A 27531-nucleotide genomic window follows, 5' to 3' on the forward strand; every position below is an offset into this window, starting at 1 on the left:
CAGGACAGCCATAGCTAAATTCTATGTTTTAACCCTTAGAGCATGCAGTCTTCAGATCGCACAACAAAAACTGATGACACATTCCCTCTAACCCCTTCACGACCAAGATCATATATATAATATATTATCTATCTCTATTAGTGATGAGCGAGTACTAAAAAGCTCGGGTGCTCGAGGCTCGGGCCGAGCATCCCAAGATACTCGTGTACTCGGCCCGAGCACCGAGCCCAATGTTATCCTATGGGAGACCCGAGTATTTTTGTGAAATGACCACCGGCAGCATGTAGAAACCATAAAACTGTAAATTAAAAAAAAAAAAACGTGCGTGTGTGTGTAAGCGTGCATATATATATATATATACACGCGGAGTGGAGTGCGGGAGGGGCCGTAGCCGAGCGGGGAAGTGTCGGGCTAAAGGCACGGTCATTCTGTGAGGGCCGGCCAATCACTGCAATTCCACAAGTAACAGGGCTGTGGCATTGCGGTCTGCCAGCCAATCCCTGCATGAGGGCTGGCTCTCAAAAGAGCGCCAACATGAAGACCACGAGTACAGCACGAGTATCGCGAAATTACTCGGTACCCGCCGAGTAGCCCGAGTACAGTGATACTCGTGCGAGTACCGAGTAGTGACAAGCATACTCGCTCAACACTAATCTCTATCTATCTATCCATCCATATATTGAAGCAGCGTTCTGATCAGCAGAAGTGATCAGACCGTGCAAGCAAAGTCACCTAAGGGGACTAATAGAACCAAAAAAAACCCCACACATTTGGCATCGACAAGTTCAGAAATGCCAGATCAAAATATTAAAAATGAATCAGATCGGTAAAGGGTATAGGTATAAAAAAAACAAAAAAAAAAAACAAAAACAAAAACAACCAGAATTACATGTTTTCTGGGGGGGGGGTGTGTCGCTACAACATTGAATTAAAATGCAATAAACAGGCGTAGAAATTATCCCATCTACCCAAACATTGTGTAAATTAGGGACATCAGCTCAAGACGCACAAAAAAAGCTGTCACTGAGCCCCAGATCTTAAAAAAATGAAAATGTTACAGGTCTCCGATGATATTGGAAACAAAAGCACAATATTTTTTTTTTCCCCACCACTTAGACAAAAGAAAAATGATACATATTTGGTGTGTACGAACTTTTTCCCCGTTTTCCAGTACAATAATATGGGGCAGAATGAATGGTGTCATTCAAAAGTACAACTCATCCCGCAAAAAACCAAGCCAACTTAAGGCTATATTGATGGAAATAAAATAAAAAAAAAAAAAAAGTTAAGGCTCTTGGAAGAAGGGAGGAAAAAAAAAACCCCGCTGGAAGTGATAGGGTTAAGGGGTTTGTCCCTTCTGTTTTAATGTGTTGGGCAATTATTTTGAGGCACTTACTAATATATAAAGTTTTACAGGTTTCTCCTCCAGAAATAAGGTGTATAGGAGGAGACCCACAGACTGTACAGCTCTCCTGTTCTCACGTAGCTGCTTATGGAGGAGCACATGACCATACCAGTCCATCAGCCCCCTCCAATATAAAACCATGGCATTGGGAAGCGTTTTTTCAAAATATATTGCTTTCATACATTTTTAAATATTACATGATGAAACCTGTGTATATGTACAGTGCCTTCAAAAAGTATTCACACCCAAGATTAATTTTTGCTCTCTTCCCTTTCATGCTGTAACCATATTTGTTTACAGTTATATGGGGGAGAAGGGGTTTACATGTGAGACGAGTAGTAGTTTTGAATGATTAACTCCATTCCCCTATTGTTTTTGCCTATATTTTAAATGTCTTTATTGTACAGTGAAATTTACCTAAATGTTACAATTCTCAAGGTCCGAACGACTATGGCGGTACCAAGCTTCAACAACTTCAGTGGCTTAAAAACAAAACAAAAAAAAAAAAAAAAAAAGTGTTACCAGTTTCTGAAACCTGTAACTTTTTAATCTCATCAATTGACCTGTATGATGGCTTGTTTTTTTGGGCAATTACAGTGCCTTGCGAAAGTATTCGACCCCCTTGATTTTTTTCAACCTTTTCCCACATTTCAGGCTTCAAACATAAAGATAAATTTAATGTTGTGGTGAAGAATCAACAAGTGGGACACAATTGTGAAGTTGAATGAAATATATTGCTATTTTAAACTTTTGAACAAAATAAAACACTGAAAATTGGGTGTGCAATATTATTTGTCCCCTTTACCTTAAGTACAGCAAACTCACTCCAGAAGTTCAATGAGAATCTCTGAATGATCCAATGTTGTCCTAAATGACCGATATAAGCCACCTGTGTGTAATCTAGTCTCCGTATAAATGTACCTGCTCTGTGATAGTCTCAATGTTCTGTTTAAAGCACAGAGAACATCATGAAGACCAAGGAACACAACAGGCAGGTCCATGATACTGTTGTGGAGAAGTTTAAAGCCAAAATTGGTTACAAAAAGATTTCCAGAACTTTAAACATCCCAAGAAGCACTGTGCAAGTGATCGTATTGAAATGGAAGGAATATCATACCACTGCAAATCTACCAAGACCCGGCCGTCCCTCAAAAATTTCATGTCAAACAAGGAGAAGACTGATCAGAGATGCAGCCAAGAGGCCCATGATCACTCTGGATGAACGGCAGAGATCTACAGCTCAGGGGGGGGGGGGGGGGGGGAGTGTCTGTCATTAGGACAACGATCAGTCGTACACTGCACAAATCTGGCCTTTATGGAAGAGTGGCAAGAAGAAAGCCATTTCTCAAACATATCCATAAAATTGTTGTTTAAAGTTTGCCACAAGCTACCTGGGAGACACACCAAACATGTGGAAGAAGGTTTTCTGGTTAGATTAAACAAAAATCGAACTTTTTGGGTACAATGCCAAACGATACGTTTGGCATAAAAACACCACCGGTCATCACCCTGAACACACCATCCCCACTGTCAAACATGGTGGTGGCAGCATCATGGTTTGGGCCTGCTTTTTTTTCAGCAGGGACAGGGAAGATGGTAAAATTGATGGGAAGATGGATGGACCCAAATACAGGACCCATTCTTGGAAAAAAAACAAAACTGTTGTAGTCTGCAAAAGACCTGAAACTGGGATGGAGATTTGTCTTTCAAGGAGACAATGATCCAAAACAAGGCAAAAATCTACAATGGAAAGGTTCACAAATAAACGTATCCAGGAGTTAGAATGGCCAAGTCAAAGTTCAGACCTGAATCCAATCGAGAATCTGTGGAAAGAGCTGAAAACTGCTGTTCACAAACACTCTCCATCCAACCTCACTCAGCACGAGCCATTTGCAGAGGAAGAATGGGCAAGAATTTCAGTCTCTCAATGTGCAAAACTGATAGAGACATACTCCAAGCGACTTGCAGCTGTAATCGCAGCTAAAGGTGGCGCTACAAAGTATTAACTGAAAAGGGGACGAATAGTATTGCACGCCCCAATTTTCAGTATTTTTTTCTTTTACAAAAAAGTTTAAAATAAGCAATAAATTTCGTTCAAATTCACAATTGTGTCCCACTTGTTGATTCTTCACCAAAAAAATTAAAATTTTTATCTTTATATTTGGAGCCTGAAATGTGGGAAAAGTTGAAAAATTCAAGGGGGCCAAATACTTTCACAAGGCAATGGATTTTGAACAAAACATTTCAGATGTAGTTATAGGTCAGACTTTCAGCTTTAATTCAGTGGGTTGAACAAAATGATTGCATAAAAATGTGAGGAACTGAAGCCTTTTATGAACGCAGTCCCTTCATTTCAGGGTTACAAAAATAATTGGACAAATTAAATATTTGGAAATAAAATGTTTGTTTGTTTCTAATACTTGGTTGAAAACCCTTTGTTGGCAAGGACAGCCTGAAGTCTTGAGCTCATGGACATCAACAAACGCTGTGTTTCCGCCTTGTTAATGCTTTGCCAGCCTTTACTTCAGCAATTTTCATTTGCTGTCTGTTTTTGGGCCTGTCTGAGGTTTAGTCTTTAACAAGTGAAATGTGGCTCTATTGGGTTGAGATCAGGTGGCTGACTCGGCCATTCAAGAATATTCCACTTCTTTGCTTTGATAAATTCCTGGGTTGCTTTGGTTTTATGTTTTGGGTCAATGCCCATCTGTTTCATGAAACGCCGACCAATCAGTTTAGCTGCATTTGGCCGGATTTGGGCACATAGTAGGTCTTTGAAAACCCCACAATTCATCCGGCTGATTCTGTCCTGTGTCACATCATCAATAAACACCAGGGACCCAATGCCACTGGCGGCCATGCATTCCCGGCCATCATACTGCCTACGCTGTGTTTTACAGATTATGTGGTATGCTTTGGATCACGAGCTGTACAATCCCTTTGTCATACTTTTTTTTTTTTTTTTTTCATTTCCATCATTCTGATAGGAGGTTGATCTTTGTTTCATCTGTCCAAAAAATGTTTTTTTCCAGAACGGTTTGGTTTTTTGTTTGTTTTTTAGTCCAATCTAGACATCTTATTCTTGAGGCTTACGAGTTGCTTGCACCATGCAGTGAACGCTATTTTTTTCATGCAGTTTTCCCTTTATGGTAGATTTGGATATTGATATACAGTGCCTACAAGTAGTCTTCAACCCCCTGCAGATTTAGCAGGTTTGATAAGATGCAAATAAGTTAGAGCCTGCAAACTTCAAACAAGAGCAGGATTTATTAACAGATGCATGAATCTTACAAACCAACAAGTTATGTTGCTCAGTTAAATTTTAATACATTTTCAACATAAAAGTGTGGGTCAATTATTATTCAACCCCTAGGTTTAATATTTTGTGGAATAACCCTTGTTTGCAATTACAGCTAATAATCGTCTTTTATAAGACCTGATCAGGCCGGCACAGGTCTCTGGAGTTATCTTGGCCCACTCCTCCATGCAGATCTTCTCCAAGTTATCTAGGTTCTTTGGGTGTCTCATGTGGACTTTAATCTTGAGCTCCTTCCACAAGTTTTCAATTGGGTTAAGGTCAGGAGACTGACTAGGCCACTGCAACACCTTGATTTTTTCCCTCTTGAACCAGGCCTTGGTTTTCTTGGCTGTGTGCTTTGGGTCGTTGTCTTGTTGGAAGATGAAATGACGACCCATCTTAAGATCCTTGATGGAGGAGCGGAGGTTCTTGGCCAAAATCTCCAGGTAGGCCGTGCTATCCATCTTCCCATGGATGCGGACCAGATGGCCAGGCCCCTTGGCTGAGAAACAGCCCCACAGCATGATGCTGCCACCACCATGCTTGACTGTAGGGATGGTATGCTTGGGGTCGTATGCAGTGCCATCCAGTCTCCAAACGTCACGTGTGTGGTTGGCACCAAAGATCTCGATCTTGGTCTCATCAGACCAGAGAACCTTGAACCAGTCTGTCTCAGAGTCCTCCAAGTGATCATGAGCAAACTGTAGACGAGCCTTGACATGATGCTTTGAAAGTAAAGGTACCTTACGGGCTCGTCTGGAACGGAGACCATTGCGGTGGAGTACGTTACTTATGGTATTGACTGAAACCAATGTCCCCACTGCCATGAGATCTTCCCGGAGCTCCTTCCTTGTTGTCCTTGGGTTAGCCTTGACTCTTCAGACAAGCCTGGCCTCGGCACGGGTGGAAACTTTCAAAGGCTGTCCAGGCCGTGGAAGGCTAACAGTAGTTCCATAAGCCTTCCACTTCCGGATGATGCTCCCAACAGTGGAGACAGGTAGGCCCAACTCCTTGGAAAGGGTTTTGTACCCCTTGCCAGCCTTGTGACCCTCCACGATCTTGTCTCTGATGGCCTTGGAATGCTCCTCTGTCTTTCCCATGTTGACCAAGTATGAGTGCTGTTCACAAGTTTGGGGAGGGTCTTAATTAGTCAGAAAAGGCTGGAAAAAGAGATAATTAATCCAAACATGTGAAGCTCCTTGTTCTTTGTGCCTGAAATACTTCTTAATACTTTAGGGGAACCAAACAGAATTCTTGTGGTTTGAGGGGTTGAATAATAAATGACCCTCTGAATAAACTTTTCACAATTTAAAAAAAAAAAAAAGAAAGAAATAACATTCTTTTTTGCTGCAGTGCATTTCACACTTCCAGGATGATCTACAGTCCAAATGTCACAATGCCAAGTTAATTCCGAATGTGTAAAGCTGCTAAATCTGCAGGGGGTTGAATACTACTTGTAGGCACTGTATCCTAAGGAGAGTTGTTCACTTGGTTGGATGTTGTGAAGGGGTTTCTCTTCACCATAGTTATTATTCTGTGATCATCCTCCACTGTTTTCCTCTGTGGGCAGTCACTTTTTTTGCATTGTTGAAGTCACCAGTGCTTTTTTTCTCTCTCAGGATGTACCAAACTGTAGATTTAGCCACTGCTAACATTGTAGCAATTTCTCTGTTTTTTTTCCCGTTTTCACAGCTGAAGGATGGCTTGTTTCACCTGCATGGAGAGCTGCTTTGACCGCATTGTTTACTGCTCAGCAAAAACTTCAAAATACAAGCAACACACCTCAAATCAACTCCACGCCCTATATGTGCCTAATTGAGAATGAAATAAAGGAATTGCCCAGACCGGCCCATGAAACATCCCGAGAGTCAATTGTCCAATTTGGGCCCTTTAAAACCAGGGTGGCACAGGTAAAGGTGCTGCAACTCCTAAACACTTCAAATTCTAATGTGGATGCCCTCAAAAGAAAGCTAAAAGTCAGGACTTAGGCGGGCTTTGCACACTACGACATCGCAGGTGCGATGTCTGTGGAGTCAAATCGAAAGTGACGCACATCCGGCGTCGCAGTTGATATCGTAGTGTGAAAATCCTTTTTGATACGATTAACGGGCGCAAAAGCGTCGTTATCATATCATCGGTGTAGGGTCCGACATTTCCATAATGCCGGTGCAGCGACAGGTACAATGTTGTTCCTCGTTCCTGCGGCCGCACACATCGCTGTGTATCAAGCCGCAGGAGTGAGGAACATCTACCTGCATCCCGGCTGCAATGCGGAAGGAAGGAGGCGGGATGTTTACATCCTGCTCATCTCCGCCCCTCTGCTGCTATTGGCCGCCTGCCGTGTGACGTCGCTGTGACGCCGCACGACCCGCCCCCTTAGGAAGGAGGCGGTTCGCCGGCCAGAGCAACGTCGCAGGGCAGGTAAGTGCATGTGAAGCTGGCGTAGCGATAATGTTCGCTACGGCAGCGATCACAAGATATCGCTGCTGCGACGGGGGCGGGGACTATCGCGCTCAACATCGCAGCATCAGCTTGAGATGTCGCAGCATGCAAAGTACCCCTTAATGTCCATTATATAACTATGACATGTTTAAGTAAACAGGTAAAAAAAATAATTGTGTCAGTGTCCAAATATATATGGACCTTTCTGTATATTCCATAAACCATTATAGAGTATCTTGATCGCTGTTCCTTGCATTTATTTCGAGATGTATAGTGACCAAAAATAGCAATTTTGGAGTTTACCTTTTTTTCCAGGAATTAATGTCCAGTTAAATTTTATTTTGATTGTTTTATGCATCCAACAATACGAAATGTGTTTATTTTGTAAAATGTCTATTGTTAAACAGGAAAGTGGAAAGGTCTATATTTTTTTTTTTATTTGTATTTTATTTTTTAGTCCCCCTAAGGACATGTTTGTTCAAGGCGTATTTGGTGACTTTTTATGCTGCAGCATTTCTGCACCCATTAGCTAAATCAGGTTACTTGCGTGATTTTCATTAAGTTTTTTTTTCCTTGATGTATTGCGTTTTTGATACTCGTAATCTTTTTGTTATGTCAGGTTTTAAATTCAGCTGCTTTGTTTTTTATTCCTCCTACTATTTGGTTTTGAATGAACTTTGTTACAATTAAGTGTGGATTAAATGTTTATTGTGTTTCTTAAAAGGGAACCTGTCACCAGGTTTTTTCCCTGATGAGCGGCGGCCAGCACCAGTGAGCCCTTATATACAGTATTCTGAAATGCTGAATATAAAGGCTATGGGCCCACAGGACTCTGTACCCGCAGATATATCCGCAGGTACGTCCGTAGGTAAATCTGTAGACATTCATGCAACTTACCTGCGGAAGTCCCGGCCTCTATTTCCATAGTGGAGAGGTGGGACTTCTACAGGCATTTACACAGGAATAATTGACATGCAGTTCCGTGCGGCTGCGAGACATCCACAGCATATTCCGCAGCCGCACATACCACAGCATGGACACAGACACTCCCCCATGTCCCATAGGATAACATGGGGAGTGTCTGTACTTGCTAAAACCTGCGGATTTATCTAGAAAATCCAGATAAATCCGCAGGTTTTACGCAATAAAATGCGCAGGTACAGAGTCCCGTGGGCACATAGTTTAAGAGCCCAGGCTGCTCTGTATAATGTAAAAATCACCTTTATAATACTCACCTAGGGGGTAGTCCGATGGGTGTCGCTGCACTCAGACCGGCGCCACCACCATCTTGTGCGATTGCCATACTCCTGAGGCTCATGTGCAAGACGCGTCCTAAGTCACCCACACAAGCCGGCATTGCGCTCCTCCGCAGGCACACTTTGATCTGCCCTGCTGAGGGCAGAGCAAACTATTGTAGTGCGCATGCGCCAGCGGTCTTTGTCCTCTCCTCGGGCCTGCACATTACAGTTCTTTGATGTGCTCTCAGCAGGGCAGATCAAAGTGTGACTGTGGAGGACCGCAATGCCAGCCTGTTTGAATAATGTTGGACGTGTCAAGCATATGGGCTTCAGAAGGAGGACAGCGATTGCACAAGATGGAGGAGGCGCTGGACCAAGACCAGCAACACCTATTGGACCGGACTGCCCCACAGGCGAGTGTTATAAAGGTGGGTTTTTTTACGTCATACAGAGTAGCCTGGGCTCTCATATACGGCATTCCAGAATAAAGGGGCTCACTGGTGCTAGCCGCAGCTCATCAGGAAAAAGTCTAGTAACAAGTTCCCTTTAAGCAGAAACGCATGAAAACCACATATGCAATTTTTACCTGTAAATTTTCCACATGTAATGCAATTCTAAGGGGAAAATCTGCACATAAAACTCAGTATATCACCAAGAGAAATTGACATGTTGCAGATTTCAAAAAACAAACTGCAGGTCCGTTTCTGCAGTGTAACAAAAGACAAGACAAAAAAACAAACCGTTGGCAGGAGATTTCTAGAAATCCTATCCACTTTGCTGGAGCTGTAAGACTAAATTTTTTTCTCAGTGAAAATACACAGCTTCAATAACTCCCCAAAACCTTCTTGTGGGAAGATCTGATCTGCAATCAACAAAATATTATGCAAGTAAATCATGAATTACTTAATTTAAATGTGGCTGGCAGTGATTGACAACAGTGAATTTTGGCGCTAGCTCTGGTCACAGCTGTTACAGGCAGACGCCAGCTGTGTAAGGGCTCATATGCAGACGTCTGTGCAAATTAGTCCGATCTTGGAACGCATTGCATGGACTGGCTGTAGCGGTCTCAATACAAGCCTCATCACCTCAAAAATATATGAAGCGGTCATGCTCCGGTGGGGAGACCCCGCAGCCAGTCCATACATTGTGATCCAAGATCGTACCAAATTTGCATGGCTGTCAACATGAGCACTAACACAGAACCATCTGTTTGTTATTCTCAGCATCTTGAAGAGACATGCTGGAAAAGGGGAAACTGTCGCTCAAGCCACTCGGTGGGACAGCACTTATTTAATGATTGAGCGAATGCTTGAGCTAAAACTCTTTCTTGAAGACATGGTAAAACCCTTTCTTGGACACAGGTGGCTGAATTGAAGGAATTGCTTCATCACCCATTTACAGTGCCTAAAAATATTACAAGCAGATTTAAATCCTGGCATCTTCATAAAGGAGTGGAAGAACCTGCTGTTTTGCCTGTCCCAAAGAGGAGGTTTCATCGCAGATGGCATTGCTGCTTCAATGAAATGGAGAGAGTCACTGGTAGCTGTGTATGTGGCCCCAAATCATCATATATTGCTGGATGATCAACAGGTTACTAAAACGAAAAGCGCTGACAGAGGTAGCAGTTAGGATGAGTGGGCTACAGGACTGCCAATAGCAAGAGTACTTGGATCCTGCCAGTGATACTGCTGCCATTTTTAGCCTCATCACATGAGGAGTTTAATTTTGAAAAGTATCTGTACGATGTGCAGCAGGCAAAGCGTTGCTGCAGGGGAAAAGATTCCACTCCCATTGACCATATTTCAGCAAACTTTTTCACTTTCTCTCAAAGAAGAAGCGTTCAACTGTTCATCAAAACAGTCTGTGCATGAGGCAATTCCTTTATATCTTGAAATTGTTAGAGATGTTGCCCATATGGTCACTGCTTTGCCACTAACCCAAGTTCGTGGAGAGAGGTTGTTCTCCAGCCTTAAAATAATTAGATCAGATTTGAGGTCATCTATGAAGGAGGATCTGATGAGGTGAATACTATTTCTAAGAACAATTTCATAGACTGCAGAAATGTTATTCCGTACATTTCTGTTTGAAACTGTTTTTCCCCCACTTCCTGCATACTGTATTGCATATTTACAATTTATTAAAGTTTTTTGGTTTCTAAACTTGTATTCCAATAAATATATTTTATGTTCTATCTAAACAGATTGATTATTGCATTACAATAATGATTAAAAGCCTGATGCTACCATTTTACTACAGTAAATTTATCACAAACATGAGTCATGTATGAGGGAGTCAGTGTGAGTCATGGAGTCTGAGTCGGAATCGGGGAAATTGAGGAGTCTGAGTCAGAGGTTTGGCTAAGGCTACGTTCACATTTCCGTTTTGCTTCCCTCAGGTCCGTCGTTGCGACGTTTTTGAGATGTCAACTGACGCAACGGATGTGTTATTTCACAGGATTCCGTTCACAGGAATCCTGTGAAAAAACTGATCTGTCACATCTGTTACATCCGTTGTGCGTCCGTTTTTCGACGGATCCGTCGTGATCCGTTTGTGTTTGGGACAGCCCAATGGGAGTGCCAGACATGCTGGGCATGCTCATTAGAGCATGACGGAATCCAGCACTGGATTCAATCATGTGACGGATTACGACGGAATCCAGCACCATAGACATACATTATAGCTTGTGACGGATGGCGACGGACACCTGCGGAGTCCGTTTTTATGCCGCTCCAAAAAACGTTACATGCAGCGTTGCTCCCGCCTGACGGTCTGTCAGTAAACGACTGATCCATCATGCCACGGATGCAACGCAAGGCCATCAGTCACAATCCGTCGCTAATAGAAGTCAATGGGGAAAAAAAACGGATTCCTGCAAAATTTACAGGATACCGTAATTCCTCAAGGCGACGGATTGCAACGGAAGGAAAACAACGGAAATGTGAACACAGCCTTACTGACTCCATGACCCTGGTAATGAAGCTTCAGTCCATCTCCTCTCCTCTACCTTCCACTTGTGATAGGTTTCTCCCAATTTGCTCTTTTAAGTAAAATGCAGGGGATAACCGGGTGGAGCTGCATTTCACAGGAAAACATTGGAGGTCTTGCACACTATACTGGCAGTTAATATTGACGGCATGAGCCAAGAGAGTTGTATAAAAATTCAAGTCAGTAAATGGACAGCTACTAAGTGATTGCTGTCAAGGCAAAATTATCTTCAGCTGTACAGAGGGGAATTCGGCAGTGGTACAGGGGCAGAGTTAAGCTGGAAGTCGTGTCAGAGCTGCCAGGAGGGATCGGATAGGCGATGACATCCTCTAGATCACGGATCTCAAATATTCAGCCCCTGAGGTTGCTTCTTGTGGCCCTCAGACTTCGTGACAATCATGGCCTTATGCAGGGGGCCGGCGCAGTCAGGGCTTTACTTCAGTTGAATAATTTGCGGCACTGCGCAGAGGAGCTCTCTGCACTATATCAATATACTTGGCAATCAAAACATACAATGGGGAAACTGAAGGTATGATTTGATTCACCATGTTACTACCAATATGGAACTGCCTTTACTTTATATGGCATAATGTGCTTGTACGTGTGTGGAATGGCACAATAGGGGACCAGGATGGGACATTTAAGAAGTTGTGGAACGAATTTGTCTGCATTGCAATTATTTCCTATGGGAAATCTTGCTCTGCTGAACGAGTAACTTTGTTAACAAGCACAGTCCCAGAACGGATTGTTCTCGTTATCCAAGGTTCCACTGTATAAGGTTAATGTTATGTATTAATTTTTCTGTGTGGTGTAACTATCTGGATTAAAAGGGATAATCAAAGTTTGAAAACTGCCACATTTTTTAAATTTGTCAAATTTCTGATATTTTTATACATTAATTGTAAATGTATTGATCATTTTTGCATTTAAGTATGTGTCAAGAAAAAAAAAAAAATCTTCAAATTAACGATATATGTTGAAGCATTCCAGAGTTATTGCCATATAAAAGTGACATGTCGGATATGAAAAATATGGCCCGATCACTGATGGATTAGCAAATCTGCTCCAGTAGCTTTGTGCACACATACACTCAACTGCTTAATCATCAAGCTTTTTATCAATGTGAAAAGAGAAAAAATAAAGAAAATTAAATCAAAATGAACCATTGTGTTTGTTTGTGTATGTGTAATTTGGTGCTTCTCCAAAAGTGGATTAATAGCTGAACAAACAAAAGCTGCCTTAGGGAAAAATGGATCTCTCGGTATGTGTATACAAAGTTACATAGCTCAGAAACTGTATTTGTGAACAGTTGCAATCTTGAATCTCAGCTTTAACCACACAAGAAGGAACTGTCAGAGTCTGGTGTGCATTGCTGCAGGATCCATAAGCAGAAAAAGCTGCCAAAACGTAAAACAGGCTGCTTAATATTCTGTCCACTTGTTCCTGCAGTGTACTCCATTCAAAGTTAGCTTTCACCTTTCTGCAAAGCTCGACATGAAAGAACACAATCTGTCGCATTACAACATTGTAAGGGGGAGGGAATTTGGAAGACCTTTAGTCAATTTACAGGCAGGAAGAAACGGCCTGTAAAAAACAAGAGGTAAAACACAGAACTATTAGAAATCAGTTTCAACTCAAATGTAAAATATTACAATTTGTAAGGGTAATAAAAGACTAAAGAACAAATAATAAAAAAAAAAAAAAATAAAAAAAAAGTCCACGTAACTGTTCCAAAAATTGAAATTTACCTTACATCTAACACTTTCTCTCGGAAAATACGAACCAGGGACAATAAAATTGTAACAAAATGATTATGGTAGAAATATATATGCCAAGAAATAAATAAATTACATATAAGAGATATATATATATATAGCTTTATGGGATAGCAAACAAAAAAGTAGGTGTACCCTGTCTCAAATTAGCAGTTAGACAAGAGGTTAGGAGATCTAGAGAGCCAATGTCACCAAGATCAAAAGACAAACGAGGCCTATAGTAAAAGACAATGACAGAACAAAACAGTCTAAACGCTATAAAAAAGACTGTTCACTCAAAAAGAAACAAAACATGAAACATGAAGAAAAATACTCTGTTACTGGAATTATCTGAAGAGCTGTAATGCAGGCTAAAAGAAAAAGCAAGTTAGATCGTAAAGTAACAAAGTCAAACATAGAAGTAAAGACAGCACACAAAATACCAAGAATGGAACCAGGAAAGACAAATAATGGGAGCATATTAATGCATCAAGAGTCCTTCTTCTGCGATTCCTAATATAAGAAAGCAGCAGTTGAAACAAGTTTCTAAAAACTACGCATGGTAATAGGATCAAAGGGTCAAAAAGACGAGACAACAAGATGGTTTATCAAGGATCTCGGGTGGTGGGTTTGAGAGGAAAGTGGGGCACACACAGTTTCACTAGAGCTCATCTAGCTACTACAAATCCACTACGAGACGGGAGGAGGGTGACTCACTCTGTAGGACGCTTACGGTGGCCTGGGCTCGAATCCATGTAATGGCTGGGTTTTGTCTCAGGTCATTTCTTCGGGGATCGTTGCTTGCCCGGCACTCATAGGTGCCAGAATCTTCCAGAGTCAGACGAGTTATTCTCAGCACACTCACACAATTTGTGCCTGTGGCTGTGTTAATGGTGACGCGGCGCTTCCTTACACCATCCCACAGCTGTTTGAAAGACTCAACCCGGTTGACTTCGGCATACCACCACTGGATTTCTGGTGTGGGGATGCCAGCCACATCACAGTACAGTTCAAAGGCATCCCCTGTTAGTTTAGTTTCTGACATTGGCGACTTGACAAACCCAGCTATGGTTAGAGGGGTTTAGCAGAGAGGCAGCAATGGGCCAGTGGAAAGAAAAGGATAAGGCGTAGAAAGAAAAAAAGAAAAGATAAAGCAAATAAGAATGCAGATAAAACAAAGGATTATATAGAATTGCTTTTAGCATGACTGGCAGTTTAGGCGGAGAAAAAAAAAAGTGAAAAAAAAATAAATAAATAGAAGTCCTATAAAGTTATATATAGCAGAACAAAAGCGTACCAGGTCTTAACATTCTATGCTCCATCAACAACCTAAATGTACCCCAGTCTCCTATAGTGGAACATACAAGATGTAGAACAAAGGAAACAAAAGAAAAACTACCGATCTAATGCATCCATTTAGTATTACAATATTCAAGAACAACAGTAGTATGGAACAGATATGTACACTATATTTACATGCCATAGTACCACACCAAGCATTACCTCTCTAAGCAGAATATTAGGTTAAGTTCCCAAGATGAGCAATTAGTGAGTTTTTGATGCTGCATATTTTTGCTGCGCAAATAGCACAGCATCTTAAAGTTAAGCAGAGTGGATTTATAGAAACATCTTGCCTCTTTTTTTTTTTCCCCCATTTTTACACGGTTTTATGTGCGGATTTTCTGAATAGAATTGCTTTCAATGCATACACTTTTCGGCTTTTTTAAAATAAATAAAATCCTTGTGTGTTTTTAATAAGCTTCTTCTGCGGAAACACACTAGAACCGCACGTCGTCCACACATTACTGCCAAAATGTTGTCAAAGCCAAATACCAGGAAATACAATGTTTCCCCGAAAATAAGACAGCATCATATTGTTTTTAACTTAAAAATGTACTCTGGTATATTTGGTATTGGTGTAAGTGATTTGGCTGCCCGTTAACGAAAAATGAATATTCACCCACTTCCCCCACCCGTAATCCCACCCACCCGTCTGCCGATGTCAGCGATTGGAACTTGTGTTAATGAAATAATAGTTATTCATTCCCATCCCCGCCACCACTCTGTCGGATGTCAGTGATTCAGTCAGACAGTCTTATTACTGCTCAAGGATGGCAACGTAATGCTCGCGCTGGCCGGCGGCTCTCCTGACCAGAGCGTGTTAGCATGTACTTCTATGCAGCTGTCACACTCAGGTGAGTGCGAGCATTGTTTTGGGATCTTCGGGCAGTAATACACAATCTGAGTGAATTAGTGACACAAAAGGGTGTGAATATTATTTAATTAACACAAGTTCCAATCATTGATGCCAGTAGTGGGGTGGGCGGGAAGAGATGTGAATATTCATTCCTTTAACTCGCTGGCATGTAACTAAACTTCCAGGGCTTACAGCAACATACACCAATAAAACTTACATATCGTGAAAGGGCTGCTCAAGCTCTAGGATACTATTAGTATGATAATCCGCAACTAGGGTTTATTTTTATAGTAGGGCTTATACTTTAAGAACACCCCCCAAAAAAACCTTCTAGGCCTTATTTTCAGGTATAGCAAGAAGAGAATGGCACTTCCTGTATATGCGGAGATATTATTTTCAGGTATGTCTTATTTTCAGGGAAACCCGGTATCAAAAAAAAAACAAAAAAAAAAAAAACAAAAACCGTTTTATTTAAAACATGACATACCAAAAAGGCATAAAAATGTAGTGTCAAAGACACAACAAAATGCATGTAACCCCCCCCTTCCCAAACTCAAGAACACAGGTAATCTAATTTAATCAATAGGTGCAGAAACTCAGCAACATGAAAAACTCATACTCATCGTGGGAATGTAACCTTACAGCGAGGGCATCATTCGATAAATCTAGAAATGTTTGTGTACCGGTAAGTACAAAATTCTGTTTTAGGAGGGAAGACACTTGCACCAACAGACCCATAAGGCTGTCTGGAATGGTTTCCGGTTTCACGTTTGATAAAATTATAAAACCTTTTTTAGGCAACACTTAATAGCCTTGAATGTTAAGCAGAATCTCCCAGAGCGAGTAGTCACCTGGGCTATACCCCCATTGTCTAGAAGCCTTTTCTGGACCTCCACCGGCCCTGCATTGCAGCATCCTCTGCAGCTGTCTAGCTGCTCCCTTACATTAGCTGCACGTTCACGCACAACCCTGTTAATGCTTTGATTGCTGAGCTGTAATCTGGTAATGAAAGGCTGGCACAGTGAGCATGATCAAGCACAACACTTATTTAGCAAGGAACAGCCCTGACACACACACAAACAACACTACAATAAAACTGAACAATGAGACAAGAAAGATTTCACAAATTAATGTACCAAGTGCAATTATGAAAATATAAGGTTAAGAAGTGGGTGTGCCATTCCTTACACTGCCAATACAAATTCTAGAAAGATACAGAACACAAGCTCACCTGATCATATTTTGTGGTTTATTTTCTTGTAAAAGTTACTTTAACATTGGCTACTAATACTCAAAGCCAGGCACAAAGGGTCCATATTAATCACCTGCTTTCTGACGCCTGTACAGTGTCTGTTTACTTCATGTGAAATTATATTTTTAGAGCATTTCTGTGGGCTGCTGTAAAGATGATTAGCTTGTCAAAACCCCAGGTTGCCGTAGCAACTGTCTTTGGTAATGCTTAAGGAGGCCCAATATGTAATATGCTTACTTTTAATACAGCACAACAATGTGATTATTAATTTGGCATGAAGACTTAATGAGAGTATGATATCCATAGTTTTTGTGCATAAACGTAGCCATTTTCACCTTATATCTTTGCCCAAGCCCTCGTGCACAGTCATATCATACTCTTAGGCCTAAGCCACACGGCAAGAAAATCGGTGCGAGTGGAATGCGATAAAACATTGAATTCTACCCGGACCAATATTAGGCCTAAGCCACACGGCGAGAAAAACAGTGCGAGTGGGTTGCGATAAAACATCGCATTCCCCTCGGACCAATTCTAGCCTTTGTGTCAGCACACATGAGCGATTATTTTCTCAGCCCTAATCGGACCGAGGAAACAATCGCAGCATGTTGCGATTGTAAGCCGAGTCTCTTTCTCTCGCACCCATTCAAGTGAATGGGGCGAGAGAAAAATCGCACTGCACTCGCGGTACACCGGTGTACCGCTAGTGCAGTGCGAGAATGGCAATAGCCGGCAACTGAGGAGAGAGTGAGAGAAATCCCTCCTTCCCCTCCTGAGTGCTGGCCCGCCCCCCGCAGCTGAGGTCTGCTCGCACGAACTGACCTCAGTTGCAAGGACACACGCATGACACTCTGCTCTACTGTACTGCCAGCATGAGCCGAGTGTCATGCAAGTGGATCGCAATAGTCCCCGTGTGGCCCCAGCCTTAGCAATTATGTTCTCAGCCCTAATCGGACCGAGTAAACAATCGCAGCATGCTGAGATTCTAATGCGAGACTCTTCTCTCGCACCCATTCAAGTGAATGGGGCGAGAGAAAAATTACACTGCACTCATGGTACACCGGTGTAACACGAGTGCAGAGCGAGAATGGCAATAGCCGGCTACGAAGGAGAGAGGGAGATAAATCCCTCCCTCCCCTCCTCAGTGCCTGCCCGCCCCTCAGCACTGGTCCGCCCCCCGCACCTGAGGTCCGCTCGCACAGTCGGACCTCAGTCGCATGGATGCTAGCATGACACTCGGCTCTGCTGTGCTGCCAGCGCGAGCCGAGTGTCATGCGAGCACTAGTGCCCCGTGTGGCCCCAGCCTTAAAGAAGTACTCCGGGGAGTCAAATCATTGTGCAGCTCCATGCTGTATCAGTCAGCCTCCTATAATAGCTGCTTCCACATTTCAAGAACAGGGGTGTGATGCCCCAGAAGCTTCGTGCTGTATCAGTCTCCTGTTCCACAGTCTGAGAAGAAAGGGGCGTGACCACACCTCCTGATCTCTGTATAGAAGCAGATATCAGGAGATTGAAGCTGGGGCCACACAAGGATTACGGTGATCTCCTCGCATGACACACTGCTCACGCTGGCAGTACAGCAGAGCAGAGTGTCATGAGAGTGTCCCTGCGACTGAGGTCCGATCGTGCGAGTGGACCTCAGCTGTGGGGGGCGGGCCGGCGCTGAGGAGGGGCGGACCAGCGCTGAGGAGGGGGAAGGAGGGATTTATCTCTCTCTCCTCCGTAGCTGGCTATTGCGATTCTCGCCCTACACTCGCGGTACACCGGTGTACTGCGAGTGCAGTGCCATCTGTCTCTCGCCCCATAGACTTGAATGGGTGCGAGAGAAAACAGGATCGCATTACAGTCACAGCATGCTGCGATTGTTTTCTGGTCCGATTAGGGCTGAGAAAAATAATCGCTCATGTGCGCTGACACACAGGCTAATATTGGTCCGAGTGGAATGCGATTTTTTTTTTATCGCACTCCACTCGCATCGATTTTCATGCCGTGTGTCTAAGGCTATGTGCCCACGTGTGTGTGCTCTGCACCGCAGCGTAAAGTCACTGCATGTCCGCTTCAGAGCGCAGCTGAAAAGCTCAGTTCTGAAACTTTGGTGGGTGCAGAATTCGTTTACTCTGGATGCTGCCTCTCCCTATAGACAGAATGGAGACAGCATGTAAAGCGCACGAAAGAAGTAACATGTTGCTTTTTAGAATGCAGCGATTTGGCAGCATGCAAATCGCTGCGTTCTATAACGCAACATGGGCATGGATTATGCACAATCTTCATAGATTGTGCAGGGGACGCAGGACGCATGCAGTTACTCTGCAGTGCAATACACAGCGTAACTGCATGCAAATACGCAACATGGGCACATAGCCTTAGGCCTGATACGGAGCTTCTGGAATGTCACGCCCCCATTTGTCAGACTGCGGAAGCAACAGAAGACTGATACAGCATGAAGCTTCTGGGACGTCATGCCCCCTGTTCTTGAACTGTGGAAGCAACAGGAGACTGATATGTCACACATCAATGTGCAGCTTTGTGATGTATCATACAGGAGGGGTGAGGAACAGGTAGTGTATCACTGAATTCCAAGTGTTCTAAAAGATACTGGAAGTGTACTAGACATCTCAGCTTTATAGTGCACGAGTGCAGGGACAGTACAAAAGAAAAGCATTTACCTCCCTGGATTACCTTTTTAAGGGGTATGCTCCCACACTTGGAAGCACAGGGACCATACAAACTCCTTACAAAGGTTGTTCCTGATGGGATTTTAACCCAGGAACCAGACACTGCAAAGCAATACTTCTAACACTGAGCCACATGCATTTACGGTATATTAACCACCTAGATAGGCCTCATCTCCAAGGTAAGACTAGGCTAGAGTATGGTGCCTTGTGGAAGCAGCGGTTACCAATAAATACTTTGAACCAGATTCAATATTTGGGATTTATTGCACTTTTTTTGTCTTGTTGTGCCATCTTCAAAATGGCACAAGTGATTGGATGAATTAGTCACAAAGCTGAAATATTCTATTTTTGTCTTCGTCCTTAACCGTTTTTGTGACTTTCCAGCCCCAAGTCATAAATGCACCAAATGGAAAACTCATGCAGAAACCTTACTGCACGAAGTAATTTGACTGAGATGTGTGACATTTGGTAAAAGTTGCATTACTTTAATCTGTAACACATCCGTATAATAAAAATTGTCGAAAAAATAATAATAAAGAAAAGAAATAACTTAACGAGTGTCACAAAAACTACAGCGAATAAAGGCACAAATACGATAAGTCACAAAGAAAAAAAAAAAGCAGTAAGCCCAAACTGCAGTCAGGCAGGTTACACTCAGGAAATATACTCTGACAAGAGAGTCAGTAAGATTTTCCACCTCTTCACACGACCATAATTTTATTGCAAAGAACCAGTTTGTCATATTTGCATTAATAGTTCATGACCACATTGCTTTAATTCACATGTCACGGGTTATTTTTTGCCTCTATTTATAACATGTACATACGGATGTCAGGAACAATAATTCACTTCACTATTAGTGATGGGCGAAATCGCAGATATCCGAGATCGGTGGGACGAACCAGAATTTAAATAAATAAATTTAAAAAAAAAAAAAAAATATACAAATACGGGTCCAGCCTGGAATTGATCCCGGATATCTGACCAGAGTCTGGTCCCCATATAGGTTTATGGGGCCCAGACTCCAGCTCTTAAAAAATGGTGGTTGAAAAGATAGTGGGATTAGATCAAGGGCGCTATACTTAGATTCTTCAGCGCAGCTTTAACGGCTTCTGGGCCAGTCATTCTACTTCCAGGGCTGCTCATTATTGCTCATACATATTCACTGCTTCCCCCACCCACTGGCAGTTCTGGCTTCTGTGATTGGTTGCAGTCAGACAGAGCCCCAGCCTGTATGACAGTGTCTGAACCAACACTACTTGGTACCGTTTTACTGGCCAAGAAAGAAGTGAATCAATATGATTTTCCATCAATTATTTATTTTATTATCAATAAATTCAAACCATTATAATATCAAACAAGAGCTCTCTTGTTTGATATTATAATGGTTTGAATTTATTGATAATAAAATAAATAATTGATGGAAAATCATATTGATTCACTTCTTTCTTGGCCAGTAAAACGGTACCAAGTAGTGTTGGTTCAGTGTAACTGAAGTGTGTATAGTAATTGGACTTGGGTAAAACTAATGTATGACAGTGTCTGGCTGCTTGCAATCACAGACTGTCTGTGGGTCACTGTAGATTGGAGAAAAAAATAGATAAAAAAAAATGTTGTATGGTCCCCCCATATGATACCCAGCACAGAAAGCATACAGCTACAGACTGCAGCACCCAGTCGTGCACTTAGCTGTGTATTACAATAAGAAGAACCGCATGTGGCTTTTTTTTAATTACTTAAATAAATTTAAAAAACTGCATGTAGTCCCCCTCATTGTTGATACCCAGCCATGATAAAGCCCAACAACTGTGGGCTGGTATTCTCTGGCTGGGGAGACCCATGTTTATTGGACCCCCCAGCCTAAAAATAGCAGCCTGCAGCCGCCCAGGATGGTCACATCCATTAGACGTGACAATCCTGGAACTTTACCCAGCTCATCTCAATTGTCCTGGTGTGGTGGTAATCGGGGGTAATAACAGCTCACAGCTGCTACTAAGCCCTAGATTAGTAATGGGAGGCATATTTGAGACCCACCCCTCCACTAACAAATCTGTAAATGAAAATAAATAAAACCACAAAACACCGGAAAAAAAATCCTCCATTTGAAATAAAATACAAAACCCCCACCCTCTTTCACCCCTTTATTAACCCCCAAAACACCAAGGTCCGACATAATCCACACAAGGTCCCACAACTATTCCAGCTCTGCTACATTTAAAGTGATAGCAATTGGCCATAGAACAAGACCATCAAAGAACGCCCATGGATGTGCTCTACAATACTTTGATCTGCCCTCAGCAGGTTAGAGAGAAGTGTGCAGAAGTGTAATAGACTCTGTGGGGGATGACATCGGAAGCATCATCCACAGGAAGCAGGGAAGAATGGTGATTGCAGGCGTTGAGCCCGAGAGCAGTGACGCCCATTGGACCTGACCGCCCTGCAGGCGAGTATAATAGAAGCTTTTTTTTTATGTTCTACAATGCAGCCTGGGCTGTTATATACAGCGTTCTAGAATGTTGTATATAAGAGCTTACTGGTGATGTACGCAGCTTATAGGAGACAAATCTGGTCACGTTTCCTTTAAAGGCAACCTTCAACCAGTTTTTTGACTATTAAACCAAAAGTGTCACCTTTTGCAGCTCCTGGGCTGCATTCTATCAGGGTGCACCTTGTTGCTGTCCCCACTTGCAGACCGCAAAAATAACTTTATAAAATCTCACCGTTTTGTATGCTAATGAGCCATGTTGGCATGATGGGCGGGCTCCATTTCGGCTCCTGTCCCTCCTTTTGGCCTTGCTCACCGTCCTCCTGTCATATTGACACGCTGCAGTCATCATGCACGCTGCTGGCCAAGTCTTGCGCAGGTGCAGATACATCACCGACACACGCGAGGGAAACTGTTTTCTGCTCGGCCCGCGATAGGGGCAGAGTGAACTGCGCCTGCGCGAGACTTGGCCAACAGCGTGGATGATGACGGCGGCGTGTCAATCATGACAGGATGACAGCGAGCAAGGCCAAAAGGAGGGACAGGAGCCGAAATAGGGCCCGCCCATCTGGCCAACATGGCTCAGCATACAAAACGGTGAGATTTTCTAAAGTTCAAAAAACTGGTGACAGGTTCCCTTTAAGGCTATGTGCGCACGTAGCGTTCTGCCCTGCAGAAATTTCTGCAGCGATTTGAACAGCACACGTGCACTTCAAATCGCTGCAGAAAGAGTCCGTAATGGAAAAAAAAAGTCGATTCCATGCGCTCTGAGTGCAGCCCCTCCCATAGACAGAGCGGGCGCTGCATGCAGAGCGCAGGAAAGAAGTGACATGTCACTTCTTAGAACGCGCGCGTCGGGCAGCAGCTGAAGCGCTGCGCTCTAATACGCCACCTGCGCGCGTCTCCTGCATAATCTTCATAGATTATGCTAGGGACGCAGGACGCATGCAGTTACGCTGCGGTGCAGATCGCAGCGTAACTGCATGCAAATACGCAACGTGCGCACATAGCCTAAGTCTCCATACACAGACAGCTCGGCCGACACCTCACACACAAATACTTTGTTTGCCCAAGCGCTCCAGTCTTCTCTATGAACGAGCTGCTACACTTGAAGTCTGCGCTTACTGCTCATGTTCATCTAATTTCTAAGGGCCTTTAGAATTTGTTCAAAACTTGTGGCCAAGTTTCAGTTTTTGCTGCAATTTTAGCAAAAGGAAAAAAAAAAAATTATATATGGTACGTAAATACAGCCAAGACTTTTAAACACACCTTAACATTTCCACTAACCTACATATTGTAGACTTATCAGTCCCAAAGATAAAAGAAAAATAAAACATTGCTGAGCACAGAGCTAAATATAAGTCCACGTCAGATGGCTTAAATGACTTGATTCTCGTTACCAAGGCTCAGAGTCAAAGCCGTTCCCTTTCTAAGCGCACAAAAAGTTAATAAAAGATTGTGGATTTCTGGCAGCCAGCTGGACTATGGATAATACCCTGTGTTTCACTTTCCAGCTCTTGAATCAGCGCCAGCTAAACAGTAAAGCAGGCACCTTGGCTGCCCTTGAGATAAGTGAAGCGGGTTGGGTGTTCTTATAATATGTGCTTACAAATTTAATCTGCAATTCCAACACAACATTTGTGATATTTTCACCTTACCTCTATAAATACAATAAGCCTTCCAATGTGTATTGTATGCCAAAGAACAGTGATAAAAGATCGTAAAACTCAATCTTGTTCAGATTTGGTTATCCAGACATCTTAACCCAATTCATAATCTAAATAAATATAAGAAATGTGTAGAGAACAAAGAATTAATACATTCCCCCACCCCACACCCTTTCCCCAACTAAGCTTGTTCTGAAATGATAGTCTGGTACATTTTGTCTAGGTGAGCATGTATCATTGACTACACTTGAGGTGTTAGTAATGGAGGTGTCTAATAGATGCATCTCCTTAGTAACCCCTGGGCTTCATGTCAGCTGTCAATTAACAGCTGACATCAACCCGAGAAGTATTACCCCAATCGCCACCACACCAGGGCAATCATGTAGCCGGGAAAAGTGCCAGAATTGGCGCCTCAAAATGATGCGCCACTTTTGGGGAGGCTGCAGGCTTCTATTTATAGACTGGGAAGAGCCAAATAACGGGGTGTGGGACCCCTCTATTTTTTGATAGCCATCTGCTTTTACCTTGGCTGGTCATCAGGCAGGGAAAACCCAGGGTTATTTGGCCCTTCCCAACTGTAAAATAAAAGCCTGCAACCTTCCAAGAAGCGGCGCATACTATCGATGCGCCAAGTCTGGCACTTTGCTTGGCTAGCCCCGATTGCTCTGGTGCGGTGGCAATCAGGATAATACTTTTGAGGTTGATGTCAGCTTTAAGTTGACAGCTGGTAGCCCGCACTGGGTATCAAAGATACTGGGAACCCCTATCCACATGTTTGTATGGCAATCATCCTGCTCTCCTCCCACTCCAACCTCATTTTGCAGCCCAGACGTTTGGGTCCCCATTGACTTATACGTGGTTTGGGGGTCAAGAATGGGTCCCAAACTGCACTTTTAACTTACGTGAGTCTGAAACTGGAGAACACTAAAGACTTACAAAGGTTTACTCATCCCTATTTTGGAATTACAGCTTTTTCATATGTAGCTGCCACTTTCAAAAAGGTACCAAAAGTAATTGGACAATCATCTCAAAAGCTTTTTAATGGGCTGCATGAGCTATTCCCTTGTTAATCCATCATCAATTAAAGGGAATCTGTCACCCTTTTGCGTTCTTTTTTTCAGTTATTAATATTGGCATAAAGGTGAAATTTGCCATACCTGTATGCCTCCTGGACAATGGGTGATTTGGCAAAAGTCCTCTTTTATATCTTCCAGACATCACACGCCCCATGGCCTGGATGATAGAAGAAAAGCCTCCCTCCAGTCTTCATTATACAGGATTCTTCCTCCTCTTGTCTTCAGTGTCCCTGTGACGTCAGGTGCGCGGCCGGAAAACGACCTCATGCGCATTCTTACTGTAGTCTCTTCCTTGCACTGTGAAGTAGCAGTGACTCCCCAGCACCTGCGCACAGCAAAATTGAAGCCTGTGCCACAGAAGGGGCGGAACAGTGCAGGGAGGGACGACAGGAATGCGCAGGCGCAAGATTTCCAGCCGAGCACCAGGTGAGGGATACCAGGGAAGAGAAGGGGAGGAGGAATCCTTATAATGAAGGCTGAAGGCAGTCGTATCAGACAGCACATGCCCCATAGCCCCGGAAACCAGAAGATATAAAAGATTTTTGCCAAATGACCCCTCATCCAGGAGGCATACAGGTATGGCTAATTTCACATTTATCCAACCTTTAAGCCCATAGTAACAAAAAAAAAAAAAAAAAATGCAAAATGGTGACAGATTTAAGCAGGTAACAGGTCTGGAGCAGGTTCTAGGTGTCGCATTTGCAAGCTGTTGCTGTGAGCCAAGATGCGGTCAATGGAACTCTAAATGGAAGAGAATCAGGCCATCAATAAGCTGGGAAAAAAATATGAAGAAATCGAGAGAGAGCAGAAATGTTAGGAGTGGTCAAATCAACAGTTTGGTACATTCTGCAAAACAAAGATGACTTGTGCGCTTGGAAAATCAAAAAGACCTGGACATCCACAGAAGTCAACAGTCGTGGATTATCCCAGAATCCTTTCCATGGTGAAGAAAGGCCAGATTAGACTTTGCAAAAAACATCTAAGGCTACTTTCACACATCAGTTTTTTCCATCAGGCACAATCCGGAAAAACAGATAAAACGGATCCGGCGCCGGATCCGTTTTATCCCCATTGATTTGCATTAGTGCCGGATTGTGCCTGATGGCCTTGCGTTGCATCCGGCTTTTGCCGGATCAGTCATAATTGCCTAAAGCGGCGGGCGGAGGCAACGGTATCTTGTAACTTTTTTTGTCCTGCAAAAAAAACGCATCGCGCCGAATCCGGCGCGATACGGCGTGTTTTACAATGGAAGCCTATGGACGCCAGATCCAGCGTAATGCGGCAAAAAACGGATCCCAAACAAATTTACAACCAACAAGTAATAATCAACCAGGGAAAGTTTTGTAGTCTATCAAAATGCAAGATAGTACCACCACCCCATGATTAAAGTAAATGGATATGAGACTGACTCAAAATAATTATATTACCAATCCACACACACGAATCAGAGAAAAAGATTCCAGTAAAAAATTATTAATCTTTATTGAAACAAGGTAAAAACAGGGCAGGGGTGTAATTTCATGACAGTGCACAAGGTGGCGTACATAAGCGGTGAAAAAGTCCTAGTGTCCGGTTAAGAAGGTAAACAATCAGCTCAATATAGCCTTCAGGAAGCCCAGTACCAGGGATAAATTAGATTATACACCCCATGGTGGGTAGTATCACTCAAGGGACTTATATGTAAGGAGAGGTACACAACCGGATAACATTAACACTCACCGCTGAGATGACGCCAGGTCCCGCCTACGCACGTTTCGGCGCTAGCCTTCGTCAGGGGGGCGTGAAAAAAAACGGATGTGGCTGCCGGATCCATTTTAGTAAACTGAGCATGCTCCAGTGTTTTGAAAAAACGGATCAAGCAAAAAAAAAAAAAAACGGACAAAACTGATGCAAAAACGGATGTAAAACGGATCCAATGGATCTGTTTTTTACGCATCCGGCATAACGGATCCGTTAAAAAACGAATCCGGTGGATACGGTTTTTACATTTTTTGCCGGATCCGTTGGATCAGGAAAAAAAAGGATTCTGCCTGAATGCAGAAAACTGATGTGTGAAAGTAGCCTAAAGAAGCTAGCCTAGTTCTGTAATAGCATTCCTTGGACAGATAACACCAAGATCAACCTGTACCAGAATGATGGGAAGTTGCCGAATTTCATGCATTTACGCTGCGTATTGCACTGTAGCATAAACGCATGCGTCCTGCGTCCCCTGCACTATGAAGATTGTGCATGATAGGTGCGCACGATGCTTTTATGAACGCAGCGATTTGACCCAAATCCGTGCGTTCATAAAAGCAGCATGTCAATTATTTGTGCGTTCTTGATGCAGCTCCCACTCTGTCTATGGTGGGGGCAGCAGCCAGAGCGCATGAAATAGTTGTTTGTTTTGGGTTTTTTTTAAACAAAAATACTGCATTCATTTTGCAGCGATTTGAAGCGCACATGTGCTGTCAAATCGCTGCAGAATAATTAGCAGTTACGTGTGCATGAGCCCTAAAATATGGTGGAGGCCGGAATGCATGGCTTCCAATGGTCCTAGTCACTAATGTTTATTGATGATGTGACTGAAGACAGAAGTAGTCGGATAATTTCTGAAAGGTACAGGGCTATGCTTCTGTTCAGAATCAAGCAAATGCAGCAAGGTGGATTGGACGGCGCTTCACAGTAAAGATGGACAATGATCCAAAACATACCGCGAAACATGTAGGAGCATGTACACATTGCAACCATTTACAAGACAAAACCTAAGCTCTAAACAAAATGAGCAAATATCCTGCAGTAAGTAAAAAGCATATATAAATAACATAGGGGACTTTTAAATGCTGCTTTTGATCAAAAAGGGCTTTGTCTGTTAACCCCTTAACGACCAAGGGCAGTAATATTACGTCCTAGCGGTCATAGTGTTACTGCCCGTGGTCTGCTGCTGGCAGCTTGCAGCGATCGGCGTATATCTCAGCTGATTTTTACAGCTGAGATGTGTGCCTGCCAGTCACGAGCAGAATCTACCTGTGCCATTTAACCCCTTAAATGGCACTGTCAATATGTGACAGCGCCATTATAATG

The 27531-nt window shown here is 43.0% G+C and overlaps 1 protein-coding gene across 1 annotated transcript in view; it reads right to left on the reverse strand.

Annotated features, from left to right (window-relative positions):
- Nucleotides 1–27531, reverse strand: part of NPTN (neuroplastin) — a 147149-nt gene that overhangs the window by 75325 nt on the left and 44293 nt on the right. The window contains exon 2 of the mRNA XM_075345554.1: nt 13837–14184. Within this exon, the coding sequence (XP_075201669.1) occupies nt 13837–14184 (348 nt within the window). The remainder of the gene's footprint in view (nt 1–13836; nt 14185–27531) is intronic.

This window comes from Anomaloglossus baeobatrachus, chromosome 4, assembly GCF_048569485.1.
Source record: "Anomaloglossus baeobatrachus isolate aAnoBae1 chromosome 4, aAnoBae1.hap1, whole genome shotgun sequence".
Taxonomy (NCBI): domain Eukaryota; kingdom Metazoa; phylum Chordata; class Amphibia; order Anura; family Aromobatidae; genus Anomaloglossus; species Anomaloglossus baeobatrachus.